Below are 24,057 nucleotides of genomic sequence, written 5' to 3' on the forward strand. Positions count from 1 at the left end.
GCGTACACACACATACACAGCCTACATTTAATTAAAGATTTTTTTTTTACGTGGCTACGTTTTGTTTCGACCCAATATGAATGTTATGTCGAGCATCATCATTTGCATTAGTAATAAAAGCTTTCTGTTCTACAAGAAAAATTCCAACAAAATCACAAGGGAGTACGATGTGGGTAGCCTCAATCTCTTTGTTACAAAAATATCTATTAATTTCCTGCGAAAACAGGTAGGACGTGACTAGGGTCATTCAACAGTACCAATAGAGCCACCATTAATGTCTCCTAATGGTTAAAGCTAGTAATGTACTAAAGACTGGAAGTAACCTATTATTTGAGTGAAGTGCATCATCACGATGCGGGGTTCATCTAATTAGTTCAGTGATGGTGGCGATTAGACTGCAGTTCATGAGAATTGGTTCTTCGCGAGCTGCGTATGACTCCAAATTTTACCGTATATTTCCGCATATAAGTTCAATTCTGAAGCACTAAAACATCGTACAAAACTTTAAGGTGGATTTAATCGCTAATTATCGAGTTCCTCAATTTCGAAATTTTACTTTTCGAGTTTCTAATCTCTACCTTCTGTACTGAGGTGCATTTTACAAAGAAATCGATTTTCAGTACAGATTAAACAGGAAAGGAGGCGTAATCAAAGCCCTCCATATTTATTAAATTAAAAAGTACAGTCGTTTTAAAATAAAATGACAACTTCCGCCCCTCCCCAATTCATCCCTAGAGAAACATTGGAAGAAATTTGGAACAGCTCGAGCCTTAGGGATATTTTTACCAAGTTTAATTTCGAAAGTACATACAGTACAGAAGCTTGTTTTGTAATCCGTTAAATACGTTATTTGATAATCGAAGGCTCCTGAAAATAGGTGAGATCAAAAAGTTGGGGGACCGAATTAATATTTGGAGAAATGAAGAAGCTTGCCGGTTATTCGGATGAATCTCTTGATACTGTATATAACGATTCCAACTTCTGGAAGAATTTCTTGATAATATTTAAACTTCTTTTGAGATTGCTAATAGTTCCTCTGTTCTGAATAAAGGACAAGGAAGGGCCTCTTTAAAAATTTTTTGCTGCTCTTTTTCTTAATTTGAACCATATTGCTCCGCATATACTGTCTGTAAATTGCGTGTATTCTGTGGTCAATTTTCTGTTTGCTGGAAGAAAAACCCGAGTTTCCAGGAGGGAAAAAACCATGCTACCTTCGCCTAAGACCGACTTACTCAGTCGCGTTGTGAAAAATGCCCATAAAAATTCCTGCGTCATCGACGGGACTCGAACCCAGGCCTTTTCAACCCGTTGTGGGAAGGACGCTGATTTTACCAACTGTGCTATCCACGAGGGCTGTATTCCTGCCCTGAAGGGTTAACCACTCGGCTAAGTGAGACCTGAAAATCGATGACGTGTTAAAAAAAAAGAATCCAATTTTCTGCTCATATCAGAAACGTTTTTATCATGTTAATTCGATTAGTTAATAATTAATATTGATTTCTTTATATTCTGTAGAAAGCAGAATCGAAAATTCTCACCTCTGAAAAGAGTTTCTTGTCAACTTGCATAATTCTGTATTTACCGAAGGCCATTAGGCAATATCACCTAATTAAAACTTCTTGGGTGCAGTCGATATACATTTCAGTGGGGGGTTCTATAATGTTTTGTTCGCGAGATAATTATTACAGTTTGACGGCGAGGCTTTATTGTGGCCGCGGAGTTACCAGGTAATTGAGCTCACCAAAGGCTACACCGAACAGGCTTCAGTCGTCAACCTCTATTGCTACACAGAACACCCAAGAGGCGTAGGCAGTGCGCGTATTAGCTGACAAAGGAAATTGAATGAATAACTGATGACAGTTGCAGAGGTGTGTCGGGCTCAAAGTCATGTAATAATGGAGCCCAAACTAAACCAAGTCATTGGCGTCAACTAAGAGATACACAAACAGAATGCCATGTTCTCATCATAATGGAGAGAGAGAGAGAGAGAGAGAGAGAGAGAGTTGAGTTTGCTTTAATTTTCCACTAAATTCTTGTCCTTTTTTTTTACAATACCAATTTCTGGAAGAATTCCTGATTTCCAACTTTTTACTAAAACGATCTACATTCACTGTCCCAAAAATTAGAAACTTTTTGCAATTGTTTGAAGATAACAAGAACCAAAAATTTATGTATTATATTTATTTCCGAATTGGAAATATGTACATAATGGGGTCAAACGTTTTGTGGTATTTGCTTACCACTTCTTCAGTGAAGGCTGTCTCTGCAATATCACTGTCACAAGAACTTGTTCCTAACTGTTCCGTGGATTGGTGAGTTTTCTGACGCCTTTTTCATGCCTATTAAGAGGTCGGTAATTAAGATAATTATTAAGAGGTCTGTAATTAAAAATAATAATTACAGAAACCTTTTGCTCCTGCAAGTATAAAGATTAGGGCTATTAATTTACTTTCTTATAAGAGGTAAATCGATCAGGAAACTCACGGTACAAAATTAATTATTTCTGGGATCCATCTCTTTTTTTCGGTGTAAAAGGACTCTTTTACATCGAAAAAAGAGGTAATGAAGGATGTAGTAGTCTCTTATTCAGACATCGATGACAAGTGCACAGAGGACTTGACACTTTTGTGGGATACAGTTACTCTTTACATCAGAATTCTTTGGAGATCGATCTTCACAGTATAAAAGATCGCTTTTCTATCAAAATAAAGTTTTACTATCAGAGATATTCTATGTAAGATGGAAGAAATAAATGAGGGAATTTACATCAGAACATGCTTTGTCCGAAAAGCCGCGAATATTTTACAATAATAAAAAGACACTTTCAAATATTTCGTGCAAAGATCACCTGTAGGCAGCTCAATTTACAAAATAATAAAAAAAAAATTTCTATTTCATACAAAAAAGTATTTCGTGTGACCTGCTAAACCTATTGAAGAGAACTATCAAACATGGTATGACAAATACCAGAATGAATGGTAAATAATCTTCTTTGCCTTTTGTCCCCAATTTCTTTTAGAGAACCTATACAATCCAGAGAGAGAGAGAGAGAGAGAGAGAGAGAGAGAGAGAGAGAGAGAGAGAGAGAGAGAGAGAGAGAGAGAGAGAGAGAGAGAGTGAACGAAAGAATAATAAAAATCGAAAGTGTTATCTTTTGAAACCATTCCGAAGGGTATGTTGGATGAATTAAAGCATCGAAATTAACTGAGTGATTTTTTAAGTGAAATAATTCACGAAATAAATTGGACAAACACTGGATGGAAAGAAGTTTCTTTATATAAAAACCAGTGCGGACATTAATAAAACTAACTTTATGATTTTATTGCGAAATGTTTGTAATATAAAAAGCGAAAGAAATTTATGAATAGAGTGAAAATGGAATGATGCCAATTCTAGTCTTCCTCTTCATCTTCGGGAATAACAGCTTGAGCCATTGGGAGTAGAGTGAGGTTATCGTCCATGGTCAGATACTCGTCAATTAACTGAGTCAGAGTAAACTGATCTTTGATGAATCTTTGTCTGGAAAAAAAAAAGAAAAAAGTATTTGTATATAGTAAGTTCTTAATATGAGGGCTGTTCATATTAAACCAAAAAAAAATATATATATACACATACGTATATTGCCTGTAAATTGCATGCGTTCTGAGGTTGATTTTCTGTCTGCTGGAATGAAAAACCCGAGTTTCTGGGAGTAAAAACAATGTTACCCTTGCCTGAGATCGATTGACTCAGCCACGTTGTGGAAAAGATACAAATATTCCTCCGGTCATCGACGGGATTCGAACTCAGGTCTTTTCCACCCGGTGTGGAAGGAGGGCGATCCTACCAACCGTGTTACCCACGAGGGGAGTAGACAACTGTCAAGTCTGAAAGTTTCAGCATTTGCAATAAAAAAAAATTAAATTGTTTACATTATAAACTATCTCAATGTTTGTTTTAGTAAAGAGCTCTGGACGTAATGTTCACTATACAGGAAGACTCAGAATTAAATATATAAGGTGTGTTCAGAAAGTTCGGGGACTGACTTTGTATGCTGAAATTATGAGTTGCGAATTCTCGCAACATGTTTGGTGATTCGTCTAGTCATGCACTGGTGTGCAAAACTTAAGGACCAACAGTATTTCTAAAGGTTATAACCACTGAATCTTTACTTAAGGTACTCTTTGCTGATGATAGTAGATTCAGTCGCAGCAGCGATTCTGGACGTCAGCTAACCTGGCGAGAGGTTGGCACGGTATCACCCCGCAAACATCACTGAAAGGGATCAATATGGCGGTCCAGGTGTTCTCGTCTGGGGAGGCGTTATCTTGGATGGACGTACACAACTCCAGATACTGGAAGGCGGTACTGTAACCGGTGCACGCTACTGTACTGAGGTAATCCTTCCCCATGTGCGTCTGTTCCGTCTGCAAAGCACATCCTAAAAGAATCGCCTCACATCCTTAAGAGACGCCTTACACGAACAAACAGGAATACATTTTAAAATCCGATTAAGAAAAATGGTAGTGGACGAAGTATGTTGTACACATCACTAAAGGGGTTTGCAGAGAAAAATAAAGGAATTTATACTGCGAACTGTGTATACAAATAGGTTTTAAAATACCTCTTAGCAAATTCGTTTACTGTGTTCATTTTAAAGGAAACAACACCTTTGGAAGCAGTATTTGTTGTTGTTGCTTTTATTATTAAGATTTAATGGCGCGACCCGGAATCCAACGGAATTCCATTTTGGGAGGTTTTATCATGGTGAATCAACCAAGATCGGTTTTATTTAATAACAGAATGGGAAGGCGTATGGGTTGGCAGGGTACAGGCCGATCTCTAGTTGGAGTGATGCAGAGATGGTGAAAGTAGGAAATACCGCTGACCCACCTACAGTCGTTTCTATTTTCAATCCATTCGTATATACATCGCCCTACCATTAATATCCGGACACCCCTCCATGGATAGGGAAACAGGTCCTATACATGCAACACGTCACAGAACCTGCTATAAATATGCACACTGGGCTTCAAACAGACAATTGAAAAAGTGGGCATGCAAGATGACACGTTCAGCAGAATTACCTCAACAGTTCAACAGAATTGATCACCTCAACAAATGCTAGACGCCGATTGAATTTTGGACTGTAGAGCGGTGGAAAACAGTCCTATGGACAGACGAGTCGAGGTTCGCACTCTACCAATCTGCTGGACGTTCATGGGTGTGGCGAATGCCAGGGAAACAGCTCCTCCCTGATTTAATCCTCCCAACAATGAAGTTTGGTGGAGGCAGTGTCATGGTATGGGGATCCTTTCATGGTTTGGCTTGGGCCCATTAAAGTGTACATTACTGCTGCTATCCACCCATTCCTGTGCCAGGAAACGGATTCGAAAAGATGATATGAAGCTCCTCTATCGGATCCATGGGACCGACCAACCTGAGACTGCTTCCGACACCATCATCAACAGCCTAAAAACTCTTGTTATGTATTTAGCACAGTTCTCTCTTCAGATTAACCCAAATAAATCGACACAAATGGTGTTCTCACTCAAATCACACCCATCTCAACTAAACCTGAAAATCCATGGAACATCCATCCCTCCAGTAACCAAGCAGAGATCTCGGGTCATCTTTGACCCTAAGCTCAGCTTTTAACACCATGTCGCAGATATTCATGTCACAGTGTCTGTTTCCACTTTCGCCCCGTGGAGGCAGACCAGGTACCCAGTAGTTTGCATTTACTCTGGCAGGCCCTGCCACCTAGTTTCCTGAGATTTCAGTGGCCAGGACCTAAAAATAAAAAATATATATATTTTCGCGCTTTGTATGTTGATCACATACATTTTGTTTTCCCAGTTTAAAGAGGGTGAGTTTCAAAATTTAATGGCCGAGGAGCTGGCGAAATAATTTAGATAAGCTAGAATTTTGGTGTGGGTCTTGCGCTGGCGTACAGATAGAGAAGGGGGGAAGAGACTGAAGGCTGGGGGAATAGTTAGGAAGGACTAGGGTCAATAGAGTAGACGACCCCACCATGCGTCAGTGGGCGTGCCCATGAGAGAAAGATATGGAGTGGCAGGGGAAGGCAACAAGAGGGTGTCGCCTCCCCCTCTGCAAGGGGAGGGAGGAAAGTGTGCCCGGCAAGGGAGTTGGCACAGGTATGGCCTGGCAGCTGCATGTCTGCTTGGTCCGAATTTGCCCAATCCGGGTGTAGGTTCCTGTCCGTGGTTGTCACTTGGCAGCAAGACAGGTCCATTAGTCAGGTCTGTGGTTGCGGGTGTTTGGTTCAGTCCGTGGTTACTTAAGTTTATGTTTGGGGTTGAAGTCTTTAGTTGCTGGATCCTGGCGCTTGCTTGGGCCCATTAGTCGTTATCGACAAAACAATGAATGCTGTGCAATACCAGAACATCCTGTACAATTATGCACTTATCTGTATCAGCATGACAACGCGCCATGCCATACTGCTCGGGTCGTAACAGAGTGGTTTGAGGACATGGCTGTGGAAAAGTTGGATTGGCCAGTCCAGAGTTCTGATTTGAACCCTATCGAGCATCTTTGGAATGTATTGGATTGTCCGTGCACGTCGAGATCGCCGAAAGAACAAGGCCGAACTGGTGGCTGCGTTAAAGGCCGAGTGGAGCACAAAATATTAAATGATACAATAAAATCTCTTTTTGTTTTTGTCTAAAGGAAGGTGTCCGGATATTAAGGGTAGAGAGGTATCTGCATGCAATGCGAGTTTGATGTTACATGTGCCATTTGAAGTTTGATATTCATAGGTGGTATGGAATTCTTCCCCCATTTACAAAAATAGTCATCACAAGATGATGAGTATACAGCTCATGGAGGATCTGGTCAGAAGTTTCTTGTATACATTATCTAGCTAAATATTCCAGTGTTCTCTTAGCTCTTGCAGCCATATTCCCTCAGGCTAGAAAGAATCATAGGATGAATGCTCAGTCGTAATTTAGGTGGAATCAGAATTTAAATATAATTTAGATTAATTATTCAAAAAACTTAATGTGCTATCCTCTTTTATCTTTTCGTAATACACCAGTGTTCAAAAATTAAGTTACACCTACAAAATCTGAGATATCAATAAAATATCATTTAATGAAATTCCATCAAACTTCCATTACAAAACTGAATTACATTGAATCAAAGAAGGACAGGCATCTATTTTCGTGATTCGCAACGACGAGGCTAGGACTGCCCAAAATTGTGGATTAGTACTATAAATCTCAATATAACGAATCTTTCAGTTATAAAAGCAGTGGAGTAGCAGAAAGTATGAAAAGATATGCTGAATTCTATCCACCGCATCTGATGGTCCCCATTTATTTTTAAATCCATTTTTATATATTTTTTCAGCGCCTAAGCATATATGTATGCACCTGCTTGTCATCACTATTTATCTTAATAACTCGATTCCTAGTAAATACATTTTCATGAACTTTTATATCCTGCGCCTTTTAGAAAGATTTGTAGAGCCGTCCTAAATTTTATTAAAATCGAGTCAATCCAGGATTTTTTATTTATTTGTCCGTCCACATGTAATAACTCACCTCTAGTAGTTAGATTTTCATCAAATTTTATGTTTCGATTTTTAAAATTTGTCGGGCAATTACAAATTTCATTATAATCAGACCAAGAGAAATACAGCAAATGTGGCGGATGCGCAGAAACAAAATTTTATCGTTTGGCTCGTAGAAGTCATTATTTTTTGCTCATTTTTTTGTTATAAATCATGAATTATTATAATTTGTTGAAATATAACGCGCATCTCACATTAACTAAGTTATTTCTTTAAATTAGAAAGTATTAATTTTTTTTTAAATTTAAATATAATAAAATTACTGTATATAACTAGTATTTTATAAAATTGTATAATTAAATGAATATTAAAATTTAAAAAATTATGCTACAATTTTTAATTTTTTTTTAACGAACTTTAATTTTATCCAATTGAAGTTCGTTATAACGGGATTTCACGTGTGCATACCTCAAGCATTTAATTAACAGCGAGTTTAATTACCACTCACAGTCAGGAACACAATTAAAAGACTGAATGTTTACAAACGTTACCTAATTATATAAAGAAGTATAAACTACCTGAACAGTAACAGTTCCACATCTTGTGGTCCAATATTCCTTCTTCCAGCGTGTTTGGCAAACGCCTCCAGGGAAGGAAAAATTCTTCTCCAAGCAAGATCAAGCCTATTGAAAAACGTGAAATTATCAAGCATAACATTAGATTGTGAATAAAAACCAATTTAGATAATTAGAAGCATAGCGTTGTTTACATGCTTTATATATATATATATATACACACGAGCGTATATGTACAGTATATACACTGTACTGCCACTTTATTAGGTATACCTACCTAGTAGCGTGTTGAGCCTCCTTTAGCTTTCAAAACAGCCTGAATTCTTCTAGGCATGGACTGAATAAGATGCTGAAAACGTTGTGCAGGAATGGAGTACCATATAGACATGAGCGTGTCACGCAGTTCCTTGAGATTCGACAAAGGTGTAGGCCTGCAGCAAACGGCCCTTTCCAGCTCATCCCAAAGATGTTTAATAGGGTTAAGATCCGCAACTGAGCGGGCCATTTCAGCAAAGAAAAGTCATTGTCATGTGCCTGGAACCATTCCATAGTGATTCGGGCTTTGTACACCGGCGCATTATCCTGCTGGAAGTAACCATCTGACTGAGGAAAAACTGTCAACATGAACGGATGCACTTGGTCAACAACGATGTTTAGGTACGATTTGGCATTCAGATGTGAATCTATGGGTATCAATGGACCCAACGTGTGCCAAGAAAACATTCCCCACACCATAACACTGCCCCACCACCTTGCACGGTACTCGTCAGGCATGACGGGTCCATGGATTCATGTTGTTTTCGCCAAATTCTGAGCCATCCATCAACATGATGCACCAGGAACTTCGACTCGTCAAACCAAGCAACTGTTTTCCAATCCTCGATAGTCCAGTGGTGGTGTTGCTGTGCCCACAGGAGACGTGCTCTCTTGTTCTTCATTGATAACAGAGGTACGCGATGTGGTCGTCGGCTGTTGTAGCCCATTCGCGACAACATGCGACTAGTGGTTCGTTGCGATATTTTGTTCTGCGCACCAAAGTTGTATTCTGACGTGATGTGCGACATTGTGGCCCGTCTGTTTGCTTGCACAATTCTAGCCATTCTCCTCTGAGCTCTCTCATCAACAAGCGATTTTCTTCCACAGGAATGCCGTTGAGAGGATGTTTTCTGTTCGTTGCACCATTCTCGATACACCCTTGAAACTGTGGTGCGTGAAAAGTTCAGGAGAACTGCCGTTTCAGAGATGCTTTGTCCAGCACGTCTTGCACCTACTACCATGCCATTTCGAAGTCTGTTAGATCACTCCTTTTCCCCATTCTTGCTCGGTTTGTACGCTTAACTGATACTAGAAAGGTTGTTCTGCTGCATTTATATCCACAACTATTGTCATGTGAATAAAGTGGCAGAACAGTGTATATACTGTCTGTAAACTGTATGGTCGATTTTGTTTGCCGGATGAAAAACCCTCGCTTGAGACCAGACACGTTGTGAAAAGGGCCCAATAAAAATTCGCGCGTCATCGACGGGATTCGAACTCAGGTCTTTTCCACCCGGTGTGGGGAGGACGGCGATTCTACCAACTGTGCTAACCACGAAAGCTTGACATTAATATTATTATTAATAGTCATATGGTGCAAGGAAGCCTGAGCCTTTTGCTGCACCATAAGGACCGTGGGTGTGCTAAGCCCATACTCACCAGATTTGGACCCCTGGGGTAATATGTGAGAAGAGCATGTTGTTCAAAAAACTGGTGAATAACAGGCGTCCCAAATATGACTGCTGCGAGACACCTCGTTTTTTTTTTCGTTTTTTTTTATTTGTAATCTAAGCCAATTTACCAGGATTAAGGGATAATCCTATCTGATTCATGTAGGTTTAATCTCTATAATTTCTCGCTAATCGATAGCTTCCACTTGTTTTTGGCCCTTAGATAGAAAATAAAGCTTTATATAGTCTGTATACACCCTGTAGATGTCTTATGAATCTAGATATGGCTCGAGCACGGCAGCCAACAAAAAAGATGAGAGTCCGTCCTGTGAAACTTCTTGACTACAGATATACATTTAGATAAAATTTTCATATTTTAAAGGATTCTTCGATGTAGGAAGCTATTTAAGATTTTTAGCACGTATCCTTTCATCTTGAAATATTTTCTAGAATGAGAAGTAAGGCCTGACATGATACTACGTAAAAAGTAGGCTTTACGTCAAAAAAGAACCTTCGTCAGCGTTGACCTTTCCGGGACAGCAGAATTCAGGCATAATCGTGTAGACCGTGTGGATAAATAAGACACTGATGTATGCGTGAACAGATTTAATGACACAGAATGATGCTTACAATGGACAGATAAACATGATGAAAATCCACCACGGTCGTGGATACACTGAGCTAAGCGTCTCGGCATTGAGTCATACAGATGTCGAGTAGCCAACTGGAGTACTTCTCACCCACCCTTTTGCACCTGGGCCGCACAACATCCAGGGCCTGTGCTGGCTGTGGATGGCTCTGTAGATGACGTCGTATCATGGCCCACACAATCTCAATGGGGAAAAATATTTAATACGGTCTTCTCCAACAAGGAGCCCTTGAGACAGTTTTGTGGCAACTCAATATTCTTGAGACATTTTAATGTCTTTGATAAGTTCTGACACTTGCAATAACACTATTCTCATTTATTGTAATAAAGATTAATTAATAATGTTTTGTCTTTAGGCAAAATTTTAAAACAAACTTGACTGGACTTGTTTACTCAGGTTATGGCTACAGCTTCATGGTCTTTTACTTTGACCAGGATAGTAACCACTTTTCGTTATAAGTTTTTCAATACTGTTTTCGAATTATTATTGGGTTTAGGAGCATCAGCAACTAAGGCCATATTGCTCTATGTATATTGTCTGTAAATTGCGTGTGTTCTGAGGTTAATTTTCTGGACGAAAAATACGAGTTTCCGGGAGAAAAAACTACCCTCGCCTGAGACCGACTAACTCAGCCACGTTGTGAAGCGACAGTAAATTGTCTGTAAACTGTATATTTTGTAGTTAATTTGCTTTTTTGCTCGGCAAAGACCTTGAGTTTGAGGGAGGGAAAACCATGCAACCTCGCCTGAGACCGACTAACTCAGCCAAGGTGTAAAAACCAGAAATTCTTAGTGTCACTGACAGGATTGGACCCGGGCGTTTTTCTTCTGGTGTGGGGAGGACGTCGATTATATTCACTATACTACTAGCGAGGACAAGAGAGAAAGGTTTGGGTTGTTGGCAAACTAATCAGAGAAAAAAATTATCTAAAAAAAACTTGTAGATTTAACGTTTTATAAGTTTACGTCTTTAGTGTGCTTAACAGCAGGGTTAAAACGTAGTTGTCTTCTGGGATGTGAGCGACTTTCGAACCAGATTTTTCCAACAGGCCTTCCCGATAATGTTCTGGCAGATGATTTGATGATTTATGAACTATACAGCTAAAAAAGCTTCGATTTTTAGGATCATATTACCATATATGTGCAATGCGCCAATTGTCTTCACTCTGTCCGTCCGTCCGCATGTAATAACTCAGCTCCTAGTGGATGGATTTTCGTGGAATTCTATATTTAGGCCTTTGATTTGTTCAGCCATTCCAAATTTCCTTACAATCCGGCCAATAGAAATCCGGCAATTATTATTTTTTTCATACATATCATATACCATGTATTGTAGCTGAAGCGCTGGATATTATGTTTGTTCCGATGCGCTAGTTGAAGGAATGAATGGGCAATGTGGTGGATGCGCAGAAACGAAATTCTCTTGTATTGCGCATAAAAGTCGCCGCTTCTTTCTTTCTTTTTTTAAACATGACATCAATATTTGCTAACGCTCCTGAAATAACACACTGTGTACATCAACTAACTTAATTTTAGTTATTAACAGGGCGAGACATGCACTATTGAAATTTTCTTTAATATTATTCTTATACTTTCAGAATTTAACGCAAAAGAAATCGGCTACTTTGCTTCTTTCTTTCATCAGTGTTAACTGCTTAAGGCTAATGTTGTTTTTCAGGGATCAAACTTTATCACCAGAGGTCATTATCCCCGACTCTTAGAATGTTAATCAAATACAGATTGCCAAAGAAAACCCGGAGGAGAGTTACTAAAACAAAACTTGCCTCAATTTTTACTGTAAGAGTTTTCACTGTGTTTACTGTAAAAGAGAGCATACCGTGAAAGGCAAACATATCTTGACACAGCGCAGACCGTTAAAAAAGTGTTAAAAATTAAGTTTTTAGAAGTTCAGCCAATTTCTCCTTCGGGTATAAAAATTTAAAATAGATTTTCTCAGACACGTGCATCTGCACATCACTCTAAGACATATTTTATCTTTAGAGAATGTCAAAAACATACTTAGAATCATAATTATATATTAGCGAATTATGTCTGGTTCAATAAAAGTATCACACACAATGATTTCAGTTCATTATCTTAAGGGACCTCTCTTACCGATCACAGATAAAAGATCCCAATTATTTCTTCTTATCCCATGCTCTTAAATATCTTTCTTATCAATTATTATTATTATTATTATTATTTCATATCAATTATTATTATTATTTCATCTGTTATTGAAATAACAGATGAAATAATAAATAACGGTGGATTTTAATTTTCGGGAACAGAAAAAAGTTGCACGGCGCCAGATGTGGTGAATAAGGCGGATGCTCCAATGTGGTGATCTTGTTTTTCATAACTCTCACTGAGAGAGATGAATGACACATTAATTCACTTAAAGAGGCACAGTTCAATCAAAACCGATTGCAACGACACAAAAACTGATCTGCACACAAAAAAAGCAATGTCCCTGTTGAGTAAATATTTCTTACAATACTGATAACAACTTTAATATATACACATTTAATATCTATAGCACTTACGCTTCGTTGAGAATGGGAGTGACATTCTTTTCGACTTTCATTCCTGCAAAGTGAGTGAAAAGAAGCATGGTTTGTTTGGAAGGCATGCAAGGCACTGTAGACCCTCTTCCACGTCGTAGGAAAGATGTTCTGGCCTGATCAGTTTTCTGTCCTTCCCTTCTTGTTCGTGAGAGCTTTAGCAAACTAAATATACAATAAAAAAAAACACAAGAAACAAGAAAATAAAAATTTAGATAATTCAAACAAATTAGTTACTACTAAATAATTAGTATTTGCGCTTTGAATTTAAACCACTAATTCTGAAATGGAATTAGCAGTTTAAAGCTTTTGATAGCAATAACAAATTTAAGGGCAACTTAAGATTATTGTGGTCATCCGCGGATTTGAAAATTTGAACGTAATGTCCTTCCATAAGGGCAACTTTCTATGAAAAAGAAACTTATACTCCGAAAAATACGGTCCTTTCAATATCTGCAGCTCCGCTGCCAAGTTTTTATATACAAGACTATGAACGTTTCCTTTGGGGTTTGTATGAATTATTCTTGAAGAAATTACAATAAAATAAGCCCTTCTTATTTTTTCAAATCCAGTATTACTGGAAGTAAAGGCACATAAGGCACCTGGGATCCACCAAAAGAAACAGAAAAATAACTAAGCAAACTTACTGGAACTTGTAGGGTAGTCACTCACACAGTGAGTGACTACCCTACAGGTAGTTTAACACTGATAAATGCAAGGTACTCATAGGACCCTGAGTACCTTACATTTATCTGAGATTACTGCTACTCAGACGAAGTGTGGGTAGTAGTAATCTCAATATAAAATTTTTTTGGTAGTACCAAACTCTAGATAATGGTCAATGAAAAAGACCTAAGGCTAATTGTACAGTCCTACATGAAGTTTGCTGAGCAGTACAGACAGGCTGCTAAGACAGCTCAGAGGTTTCTACAATAAGCGCTATAGCAACTAAGGCTTTAAGACCTTAGTTGTATATATTCTATGAGCGATTTGCCTGATTCCTGGACGAAAAACTCCAGTTTCGGGGAGAAATACTAGGAAATTCTCGTAAAAGAACGATTAACTCGGCCACGTTGTTAAAAAAAAAAAAAAAAAAACTCATTAAAATTTCTCGAGTCATTGACGGATTTCAAACTCAAGCATTTTCTAACCGGTGTGGGGTTGGACGGTGATTATGACTTTTTAGGTGCACTCTCCAGATCTGAATACAATATTCCAAATGCTGTCTAATCATCGCCTTGCATGGTGAGATCATGATGTCCTCCTACTAGCAAAGACTTATAAATTATGGACAGGGCACCATGTGTTTTCTTAACTGCCTGTTTAGAATGCATGGAAAATTTCACGCCAAAATGAATCATAACACCAATCTTTTTTCATCTTGGGACTATTTTAGCTGCCCTCGCAGATAGCAAAGTGGATATAATTACAGTCTTACTCCACCAGCTGGAAAAGGCCAGAATTCCAATTCCGTTCAGTGACACGAGGAATTATAAGTTTCATTGTAAATGTGGCTGAGTCAGTCGGTCTCAGGCGAGAGTTGCACGGTTCCCCCCCCCCTACCACAGGGGTTTTCATGCAGCAAATCAACAAACTGACCGAAGAACACTTGCAATTACAGACATAACAGACACCTGATAGATTTATTTGCTTTGGCGCTTAACGCATATAAATAAATATGATCTTTATTGTAAGGGTCATAGGTAGAGGTACGCTAACTTTACAAACCCTTCAGGGCCCTAAGCCAGGGGCTAAAAAGCAGCGACAGAGATACCATCTCGCCGAAACGATCTCAGATCAGTTGATGGCTGTGGAAACAAAGTGCGGATCTAAGATGAGGCGTCTATACTTCTTATCCTCTACCATATTTACCCATGTCGGCATTCAGGAGAGCTGGTTGGGGGAACCGCCAACACACAGTATCCCAAATGCTGGGCGCTGAGATTCTCCCAGCGATCATTTTTATGGTGCAGATTAGTCTTCTATACACCATTTTACCACCTCTCCCCCCAGCTTACACGCGACTCTAGGATTTCTGTTCTCTGAATGCATAACCTTACATTTAGAAACATTAAACTTGCCATTTTTCGGATCATACATGTAACCGACTCAAGTTTTTTTTGAAGCAACATGGACTGGTTCGAATTATTCAACACGCTTTCCTGTATATCCTTGTCAACGTCACTAATGAAAATTAGAAATAGGAGAGGACAGTCTTTTTTTTTATTATCCTGGAACAAATTTTAGGACTCCTACTTTTATCTACAAAAACAGTGATAAATATAAGCCTAACAACTATCGATCCATTACTATAACACAATTGCTGAAGTTTTTGGACTTCTGCCCTATAAATATCTTAGTTCTTAACTTACCATTTCGTTAATGACCACCAATATGCTTTTCTTCTTAAAAAACTCACTGTTTCAAATCGAGCTCTGTTTTCTTATTTCCTGTGAACCAATTTGGACAAAGGAAACCAAATACAGTAGATTACTTGGTCCTTGACATTTCTTAAGCATTCGACTCTTTTTTTTGCTTCAAGTTTTCATCTTATGATCTAAACTCCCTTTAAATTCAACTATATGTAATAATTGAAGGCATATCAAATTCGTTTACTGTTTTTGCCAAATCCGATGGTCTTTTCAGAAATAAGTTGCCAGTTTGAATGAATAATACCACATGCGGCTGGATAGTTTCAATATATTATGATGTTTTCTTTTCTCGCAAAAATTGCATATCTAAATATCTTTAAAATTAAGTGCATAGAGAATATTGAGAACTTTGGCATTATTATCTTTTTGGATCACTTAAGTGCACAAGGGTCTTATAATAGCGTCGCGTTCAATAAAGTTAAGTGGATTCCTTCAATACTACTGGATATAAAATGGATAGGAAGAGAAGAAAAATCATCACAGGTGAATATTTTTGTAAGAAACCAATAAAGAATGGCTTAAGTCAACAGCATGCTTAATCCATGCTTTCTATGTGTAATTTTAATGAAGGTTGCTGATGTTCGAAATTAATTGCCGTTATATGATAACAGTAACATGATGGAATTTTTGATTGCGTTGATAAACTTATTATAAGTCTACTATAAATGAATAATCCTTCTCACACGCAGGGAATAAAAGAAGAACAGAATTTTATATAACATCGACAAGATAACTCAAAAGGGGAAAAACAAGAAACTTTAACAAAATTAAGTGAATATTTTGAAAACAAATGAAATCAGCAAAATGAAAGTGCTATATACATTCCCGCCTGAAAGTTTGAAATCACAGCGTATGACAACCATTTTCGTTGAGAGATTTTTTTGACATTAGCTCTGACAATGAAAGTTTAATATAAAATAATAACCCATTACAAAATATTTTAAGATTTTTTAATAAGCATTGAACTATACTGATTTTTCATCAAACCATCCTACACGAGATTTTATCTGTGCCTTACACAGACGTGCCATTCTGGTGGTCACACCATAATCCGAAATACTCCCTCCTGTTGTTTGGTTGCCAGAAAGTTCCTGCACAACTTAAAGCTGTGCTTCCGGTCATTGTCTTGTTGTAATATAAAATTTCTTCCACTAAGTCGAAGTCCGGAGAATATTGCATTAAGTTCAAGAATGATTTTATAGTCTTTTTTTCTTAAAATTCCTTCAATTTTGATGATCTCACCCACTCCGTAAAAACAGAAGCAAATCCCACAACATGGTGGAACCACCACCACCGTGCTTGTCAGTAGGCACTAAACAATGCGGCATTATTTTTAATTCAGTTGATCGTCTCACATGAACTCTACACTTGAATCCAAAAATTTCAAATTTGGATTCATCTGTCCACAGTACGTTTTTTCACTCTTAAATTATGCAGTGTTGATGGTTCTTAGCCCAAGCCAACCGTTTCTTTCGATTTTCCAGTTTTAATAAAAGCTTTCGCAACGCTACACAACCATGAAGTCCTGCATGTTTAAAACGAAGTTTTACAGTGGATGTAGACCAGGGATTTTCTCTGTTCCTATTGAACTCAGCAGGGATTTCAGATGCAGGAAATAGTCGGCTGCGATTAGAACTCAGGGTTATGGTCTTATTTTATGCTTCTGTTGTTACCCACGATCTTCCTGATCGTGTTCTATAAACTGCCAGTCTCCTTGAATTGTTGAATTATAGTCTGTACCCCTTTAAATGAAGCCCTTGTGGTAGCACAGTTGGTATAATCGCCATCCATCCCAGACAGGTTGAAAAGATCTGAGTCCTTGTCCCATCGATGACGTGAGGAATATTTGCGGGCCTCTTTCACAACGTGGCTGAGTTGGTCTCAGATGAGGTAGTATGGTTTTTTCTTCCAGAACTCGGGTTTTTCGTCCAGTAAACATAAAATCAACCTCAGAACATACGAATTTACAGACAGTTATATGGAGCAATATGGCCTTAGTTGCTGATGCTCCTAAAACCTTATCACCACAACAACAACAACCTTTAGATGAAACATCTAGTTTCTTGCCAATACTTCTCATGTAATAACTTTCTTTATACAGAATTATAATAGCACTTCTTTTTTTCAACACTCAGTTCCTTATTTCTTTCCATATTTATCACGAGACACACAAAACTTACACCAAACACTCTTTCTGAATGAGGGGTGTTCGATTTTATAAGTTACATTCAATTTTACAGCTCTTACTCCTCAATTTATACCAGTGCAAAGCACTCTAGAATAATCTACAACGTTCTACCATTTTGAGGAACTTTCTACAACAGTGGTTTCCAAACTATTGAGATGTACGGACCATTTCAAAAATCAAAGCATGTTTGCCAACCATTGTGTGTGTGTGTGTGTGTGTGTGTGTGTGTGTGTGTGTGTGTGTGTGTGTGTGTGTGTGTGAACACTGGGTTTTCTGAAAAGAAAATTAGAAGTTTTATGTGTGAAACAACTCAATTTTTATAATTATAACTTTATTTATCAATTTTCTAGTCTTCTATAATTTGGAATTTGTATACAATTATATATACTAATCGTATCGAAAATAAGTAATGTTCTATAACGAAATTAGTTGTGATTCTATCAGTATATTTTTTAAGAAAATAAACACATTTTACTTGATACCTTCTGAACATTTCGTGGACACCAGTTTGGTAAAGGCTGTTCTATAATATTCTACAACCTTGAAGAATCCTTTACACCTTTACTGAATATTCTCAAAATTTCTTAAATATTTTTTAAGTTTTTTGATTTTTATACATAATAGAAAATATTTTAATAAAAATTAGTAAACAAGTTGGTCCTATTTTAATAAATATTTTAAAAATTAAGAAATATGAAAAGTGATTCCAAACTTTTAAGCAGCAGTATATACACTAGTGTTCAAAAAAAGTGCATCACCCTTAAAATTATAATTGTCGTCCGAATAACGTAAGCATATAGAAATATTTCTTACAGATTGCATTAGATAAGATTGACACGCGTAGGTGATGACGTAATATTGCATCAGCTGTTATTTTCAGCTATATAAGCACGCTCTGCAAGAGTTGCAGTCATTCCTTGCTTGTGTCAGGATGGCGAGTTACGTGCAGTTGACGCCAGGAAGAAAGAGTGCTACTGTTGATTTACGTGAGGAAAGATGTCCTTCCCGTCATATTACTTATAGAGTGTCTTATAATCAGTCGACAGTGAGGAGGTTTCTTTCCAAACTCAAGAATACTGGTTCTGCTGATAGGAAAAAAGGAACCGGACGCAAACGAGTCTCTGCGCCAAAACAGTACCGCGTTTTGAAGCGCTTATGCCTTAAAAACCGTAAAGCTTTTTCGTCTGAGCTGAAAAGAGAATGGGAAGAACATGCAGGAGTGGTAGCAAGTGCTGTACCAGTCAGAAGACGCCTCTTCAAAAATGTATTTGTAGCCCGTCGTCCTAAAAACAAGCCTCTCCTATCACAAAAAATGAAACAGGCCTGATTAATTTGGTGTAAGGAGCATGTCAAATGGACCCCCGAGCAGTGGAAGTCAGTTATTTTCTCGGATGAGAAGAAATTCAACCTGCATGGCTCTGATGGGAGACAATTCGCTGTAAACGTGGTGAAGAATACCATCCAGACTGTATGGTGTCTAGAGTGAAATTCCCTACCAGCCAAATGATATGGGGGTGTATTTCGTATCGCGGGATAGGTCACCTGCAGTTTATAAAAGGTTCTGTAAATGCCAATGGATACCTGGCTATATTGGAAGGCAAACTGCTGCCAACCATTAGAGACCATTTCAACCTGCCAAGTAATTGCATCTTTCAGGATGACTCTGCTCCTTGTCATCGGGCGAAAAGTGTAAGTAGGCACTTCTGTATTTACTTTAGCTTCATTTCTGCATCAGAGGTTCGACAGTAATGTGTTAACATATGTTACAGGTGAAAAAATGGTTGGAAGAAGGGTCCATTACAACTTTTAGCTGGTCAGGAAACATCCGGGACCTGAATCATATAGAGAACTGTTGGCATCGCGTGGAATCTGAAGCTGCCAGAAAGAAACCAAAGACCCTTCGTGAACTTCAGGAAGCCATAATTTGTGTTTGGAACCACGCACTATCAGCTGATTATCTTGAGAAATTGATCTTGTCAATGCCTCGACGGTGTGCTGCTGTCATCAGGGCCAGAGGGGGTTCAACTAAATATTAGTTTGCACCTGGTGAACTTTTCATTTTGTTTTCCATTTAAAATGATAAACTGAAGCAAAATGAGGGATTTCTGATAACATTTCGGCCATAATTGTCGTGTTTGCCAAAACTGTTGTATAAAGGTTGCAAATGCTCATTTTGGAATATTTTGAGAGAACCTGTCAAACATTATTTAGCTTTGTCTTAAATATTAATAAATATCTTTTGTTTATACAGTATTTCTTGTCATTAATGTAATTAATGTAACATACCATCGCGAAAAGGGGTTAGAAATGTGAAATTCCTAGGTGATGCACTTTCTTTGAACACCAGTGTATAAGGGCCTACCTGAAAACATTCTCAAAGTTCCTGAAAGTTTAAGATTATGCGGAAACTTTAATTTTATTTTATTTTTTGGAGGGCTGACTAATTTGCACACATCATTCGGTGAAAAAAACGAAACTTTGATCAGCTTGCTAAATACACTTGGCTACCACTAATTGCCGGTGCCCGGCAAAGATCAGTTTATCGTTAATGAACCAAATACTGTACATCTCACATGTATAGTCCACCCGTCTAAGACAGTCCCAGGAATATTAGTATTACTATTATACAGTAATAGCTAAATGACAAGGAAGCGGTTTTTTTTATGCAGGAGGGGGTAGGGACAAAAAAATTAAAATTCTCATTCACCTTCTTCGTATGCCAGACGTACCCAGCGCATACGTGTTAGCTCGGATACCAATGTAAATCTTACCATATTTATATTGGTATCGGAGTGGATAAGCATGATCCTAAGACCATCTCTGTAGGAGAAGTACGTGGCAAGACAGTATGGGTCTCTACCAATTTAAATTTTCTCAAAAGTATAAGATGTTACAAAGAAAAGTTCTTCCTTAGATCGACAATGAATACAAACCCCCTTCAACGTTGTCACAGCGATCAATACGTAATTCACTCTCCAAGTGACAGGCCTGTGTGAAGTTCAGCGAGTTGTCTGACACTAATAAAGGCGCTCACAATATAAGACAAGTTTTTCCTTCTTTATAAAATCGAGCTCAAGTTCTTGTAGATACTTATCAGGTTTGTCACTGAGAAATAAGTTGTATTACACTTTAAGGGATGTCAACGTTCGATAAGAAAAACTTGACTGCCTACATGTGTCGTCTTAATTTGCAGTGTAAGAAGATCGTTGAACCCTTCGAATGGTACACTGCTCAACAAAATTAACAGAACACGTAGAAAATGTGGTGTAACTCGTGCAGCTTGCGATGACCAGGACAAAATTTGGCATGGTGGTTACAATAGAATAACGATGAAATAAGAACACAGCGAAAACTTCTGACTGGTATAAGTGACATTTATAGGAGTTGTATAAGAATTCCCAAAAAGGTCGACAGAAGTCGACACAAGATGCTCGAAAATATGGTCACATGACATCAGTACGGCGATGATCCCATCCAACGGCTAAACAGGCCTGACAGCGGTGAACCATGCTCGATATAAGATTCTGTGGCAACAAATCCCATTCTTCTACCAGCGCAGACCTTAGATCACAAAGCGTCTCGCACATGTTCGATCGGATTTAAGCCTGGTGATCGTGCGGCAGTTGTTGGATATCTTCAATATGGACAGTGGCGCTGTCGTGCATGAAAAGAAAATCTGAGCCAACCGCACCCCTAAAAAGTTGCACATAGGATTCGAGGACCTGTTCTCGGTACCTCTGAGCAGTTATGGTACCCCTATCAAAAACATGAAGAGGGGGGCGTTAATCCTTATTCCACCCAACACGAGAACACGCTCCATCTTAAGTGTCCCTTTCTCTGCTGTTGGAGGGATGGTACCACATTCCTCGTTGTCTCCAGATGAAATAACGTCTAGAATCTGTTTATAAGCTAAAACGGGACTCCTATGTTATTGTGAACAGTGTCTTCGGCGACACTGTTCACAATAAAATATTCGTGAAAAACATTTTGTTCTGGTAAATTTGTCTAGCAGTGTAGTAAGAGCAAATACAGACCTTGAAGTGTGGGGAGCAGGAAAGACAACATGCTCTAAGCCTAGTTTCTCCAACGAAATCGGCCTTGTTATCCAATATTAACTATGGTACAGAGGTTTAGTGTAAGTATTAGTGTAAGTATTAGTGTAAGTATTAGTGTAAATATATAGAGGTTTAGTGTAAGTCTAAATGTGAATAACTTTTGTCTTCGGCCATGGGTTCTACGGTAGAATATCTTTCGGAAATAAAGCCCTGGACAGGCTGAATTATACTAATAAGTTTGATTTTGTGATTTACTACTGAAAATAAACCTTATTTTGCAACGCCAATGCTTTATTTTCCAATCTTTGGCCATTGTACCATCAGGTAAGACTGTCTGTAAATAAGAGATAATGTTATTAGTGTTACTTTTTATTGGAAAGATCATCAAGGCCTTTGCCAAGTTAATATCTCCATGGACTAAGATTAATGAATTAGTAGAAAGTGAATTAATCAAGTCTCCAGCTTTATCTCGTAAACAGCTCATATTCTATCCATCTAGTAAACAGCGAGGTCAAATAAACGATTCTCTTCTAATTTCGTTAAAAGTGTATTACCTTCTACTTCAGCAAAAGAGTAAAAAGAATTCATTAGAGTCGTTATAATTATGTCCTTCTTCCCAGCTCTTAAAATGTGTACGACACACTTCATCTATTCTGTTAGTCAGAAAAATAAAAATTAGTTTGAAATTTCACCATCGAGGGCGTACTAAGTGATTAACTTATAAAATTAACGCAAAGGTAATATTTTCGCTAATCTTTATTGGATGATAATGGTTACTGCATGGTTTTATAATAGAAATAGTCTAATAATAAAATTAAATATAAAGTTTATTTAAGTATCTACAATATGATGTCGAGTTCTCAGATATGTAGTTTACCGCTCAATTTTTATATTGACACTGATGAAGATTGCGAGATAGGAAATCGAAACGTATAGTTGAGTATTGTTTATTAATTCTTACTTCGTCAAATTTTTAACAATGAATTCAAGCAGAGGTCAGAGAAGGGTCTTCCTTCATGATTAGAAGGCACTTGGGCTAACTTTATATGACAAAATAATCCTTTTTTTAAAATTAAACTTGTTCACAAGTGCTAAAACTACTTAACAAGTATTTTGTAACGTGTTAAAGTACATTAATTACGTATTGAAAGAATCCATCGCAATCATAATTTAAGGATTATTTTAATTTCACTATTCTTTTAAGTTTTCTTTGTCACTGTGCCACTATTTCTTTATTTCATCCCAAAATTCCTAGCTGCTGTATTCAATTGTAAGGTTGTTCGCAATTTTTATAGCTGATGCTAAAAATTCGATCTGTTATTTGGAATGCCTTTCGGGTGTATTTTATGTAATAGTTTCTTCTATAATTTAGATCGTATGTCTTCAAACTCGAACCCCAGGGGGCTCATTTAAGTAGCCTGAGGTTATGACTAATTTTTATCGAATAAGGCGTTATATTGGATCAAAAAGAAGCTAGCTCCTGAACAACAACGATAGGTCGCATTCCGTGCTGATTAAAAATGAATATCTGGCAAAGCATGGGACTGTGAAACTGAACCCCTTCCTTTAATCTTCTTATCCCCCTCCCCCACTACGTCATATTACCCAACTGAAATCTGCGCTGACAGGACGACGATTTAGGTTTAGAGGCCATTAAAATAAATATGGCAAAAAAATTAATGGCGGTCAGATAATGCGTTTATAAAAAGTTTTCAAAAGCTGTATGAGTGATTGCACCGGAGTGTAGCTTTTCAAGGGGATTAGTTTAAAAAATAAAAGCTTTTTGCATTCTACTACGAGAGAAAAGTTTTATTTTAATTACTTTTTTGTAGTTTGATGTGGAAAAACAGTTATTATTAAAATCAGTCAACAAACACGAAAAATCTCGAGAGAAAAGATTTACAGATGCATTTTTATTTTTGAGTTATCCATATGTAAACATTTCTCGATACAAACAAGTTATGTACGCTGGGTGTTATATTTCAGGCGCATAAGATTTTTATTTCTTAAATTAATTGATTTTTTCTTTTTTTGTAATTAATTATCTTGCTACTGGTTAATTATCAATTTATGATAAACTGTTTATGATATTTAAAAATAATTGTTTTCTCTTCACTGCACATACCTCACAAGCAATATTCACTCGAAGCTTATTTTCTACTGGATTTTTAAAAGAAAATAATCATATAGTAACACGTAAAGCAGATCGTAGTATGAGATCAACATTTTTATAATGTACTTTACTTATTTCCTCCTGGATTTTAATAATAATTGAAAGATAAGATGTATTACATGTTCTGTTTTAAAGACATGCATGATTTCTATGCTTAGTAAATTAAAAAAAAAAAAAAGTGCTCTTGAACTTTAATATGTGC

General features: G+C 37.6%; 1 protein-coding gene across 1 annotated transcript in view; it reads right to left on the reverse strand.

Moving 5' to 3' along the window:
- Positions 1 to 3,392: 3,392 nt before the first annotated feature.
- Positions 3,393 to 24,057, reverse strand: part of LOC150082532 (uncharacterized) — a 510,090-nt gene continuing 489,425 nt past the window's right edge. Inside the window, exons 8-10 of the mRNA XM_090377831.1 lie at positions 12,990 to 13,172; positions 8,092 to 8,196; positions 3,393 to 3,519 (exon numbers count right to left, since the gene is read on the reverse strand). Of these exons, the coding sequence (XP_090233957.1) occupies positions 3,393 to 3,519; positions 8,092 to 8,196; positions 12,990 to 13,172 (415 nt within the window). The remainder of the gene's footprint in view (positions 3,520 to 8,091; positions 8,197 to 12,989; positions 13,173 to 24,057) is intronic.

This window comes from Mastigoproctus giganteus, chromosome 7 (assembly GCF_048544385.1).
Source record: "Mastigoproctus giganteus isolate SK-2022 chromosome 7, ASM4854438v1, whole genome shotgun sequence".
Lineage (NCBI taxonomy): Eukaryota > Metazoa > Arthropoda > Arachnida > Uropygi > Thelyphonidae > Mastigoproctus > Mastigoproctus giganteus.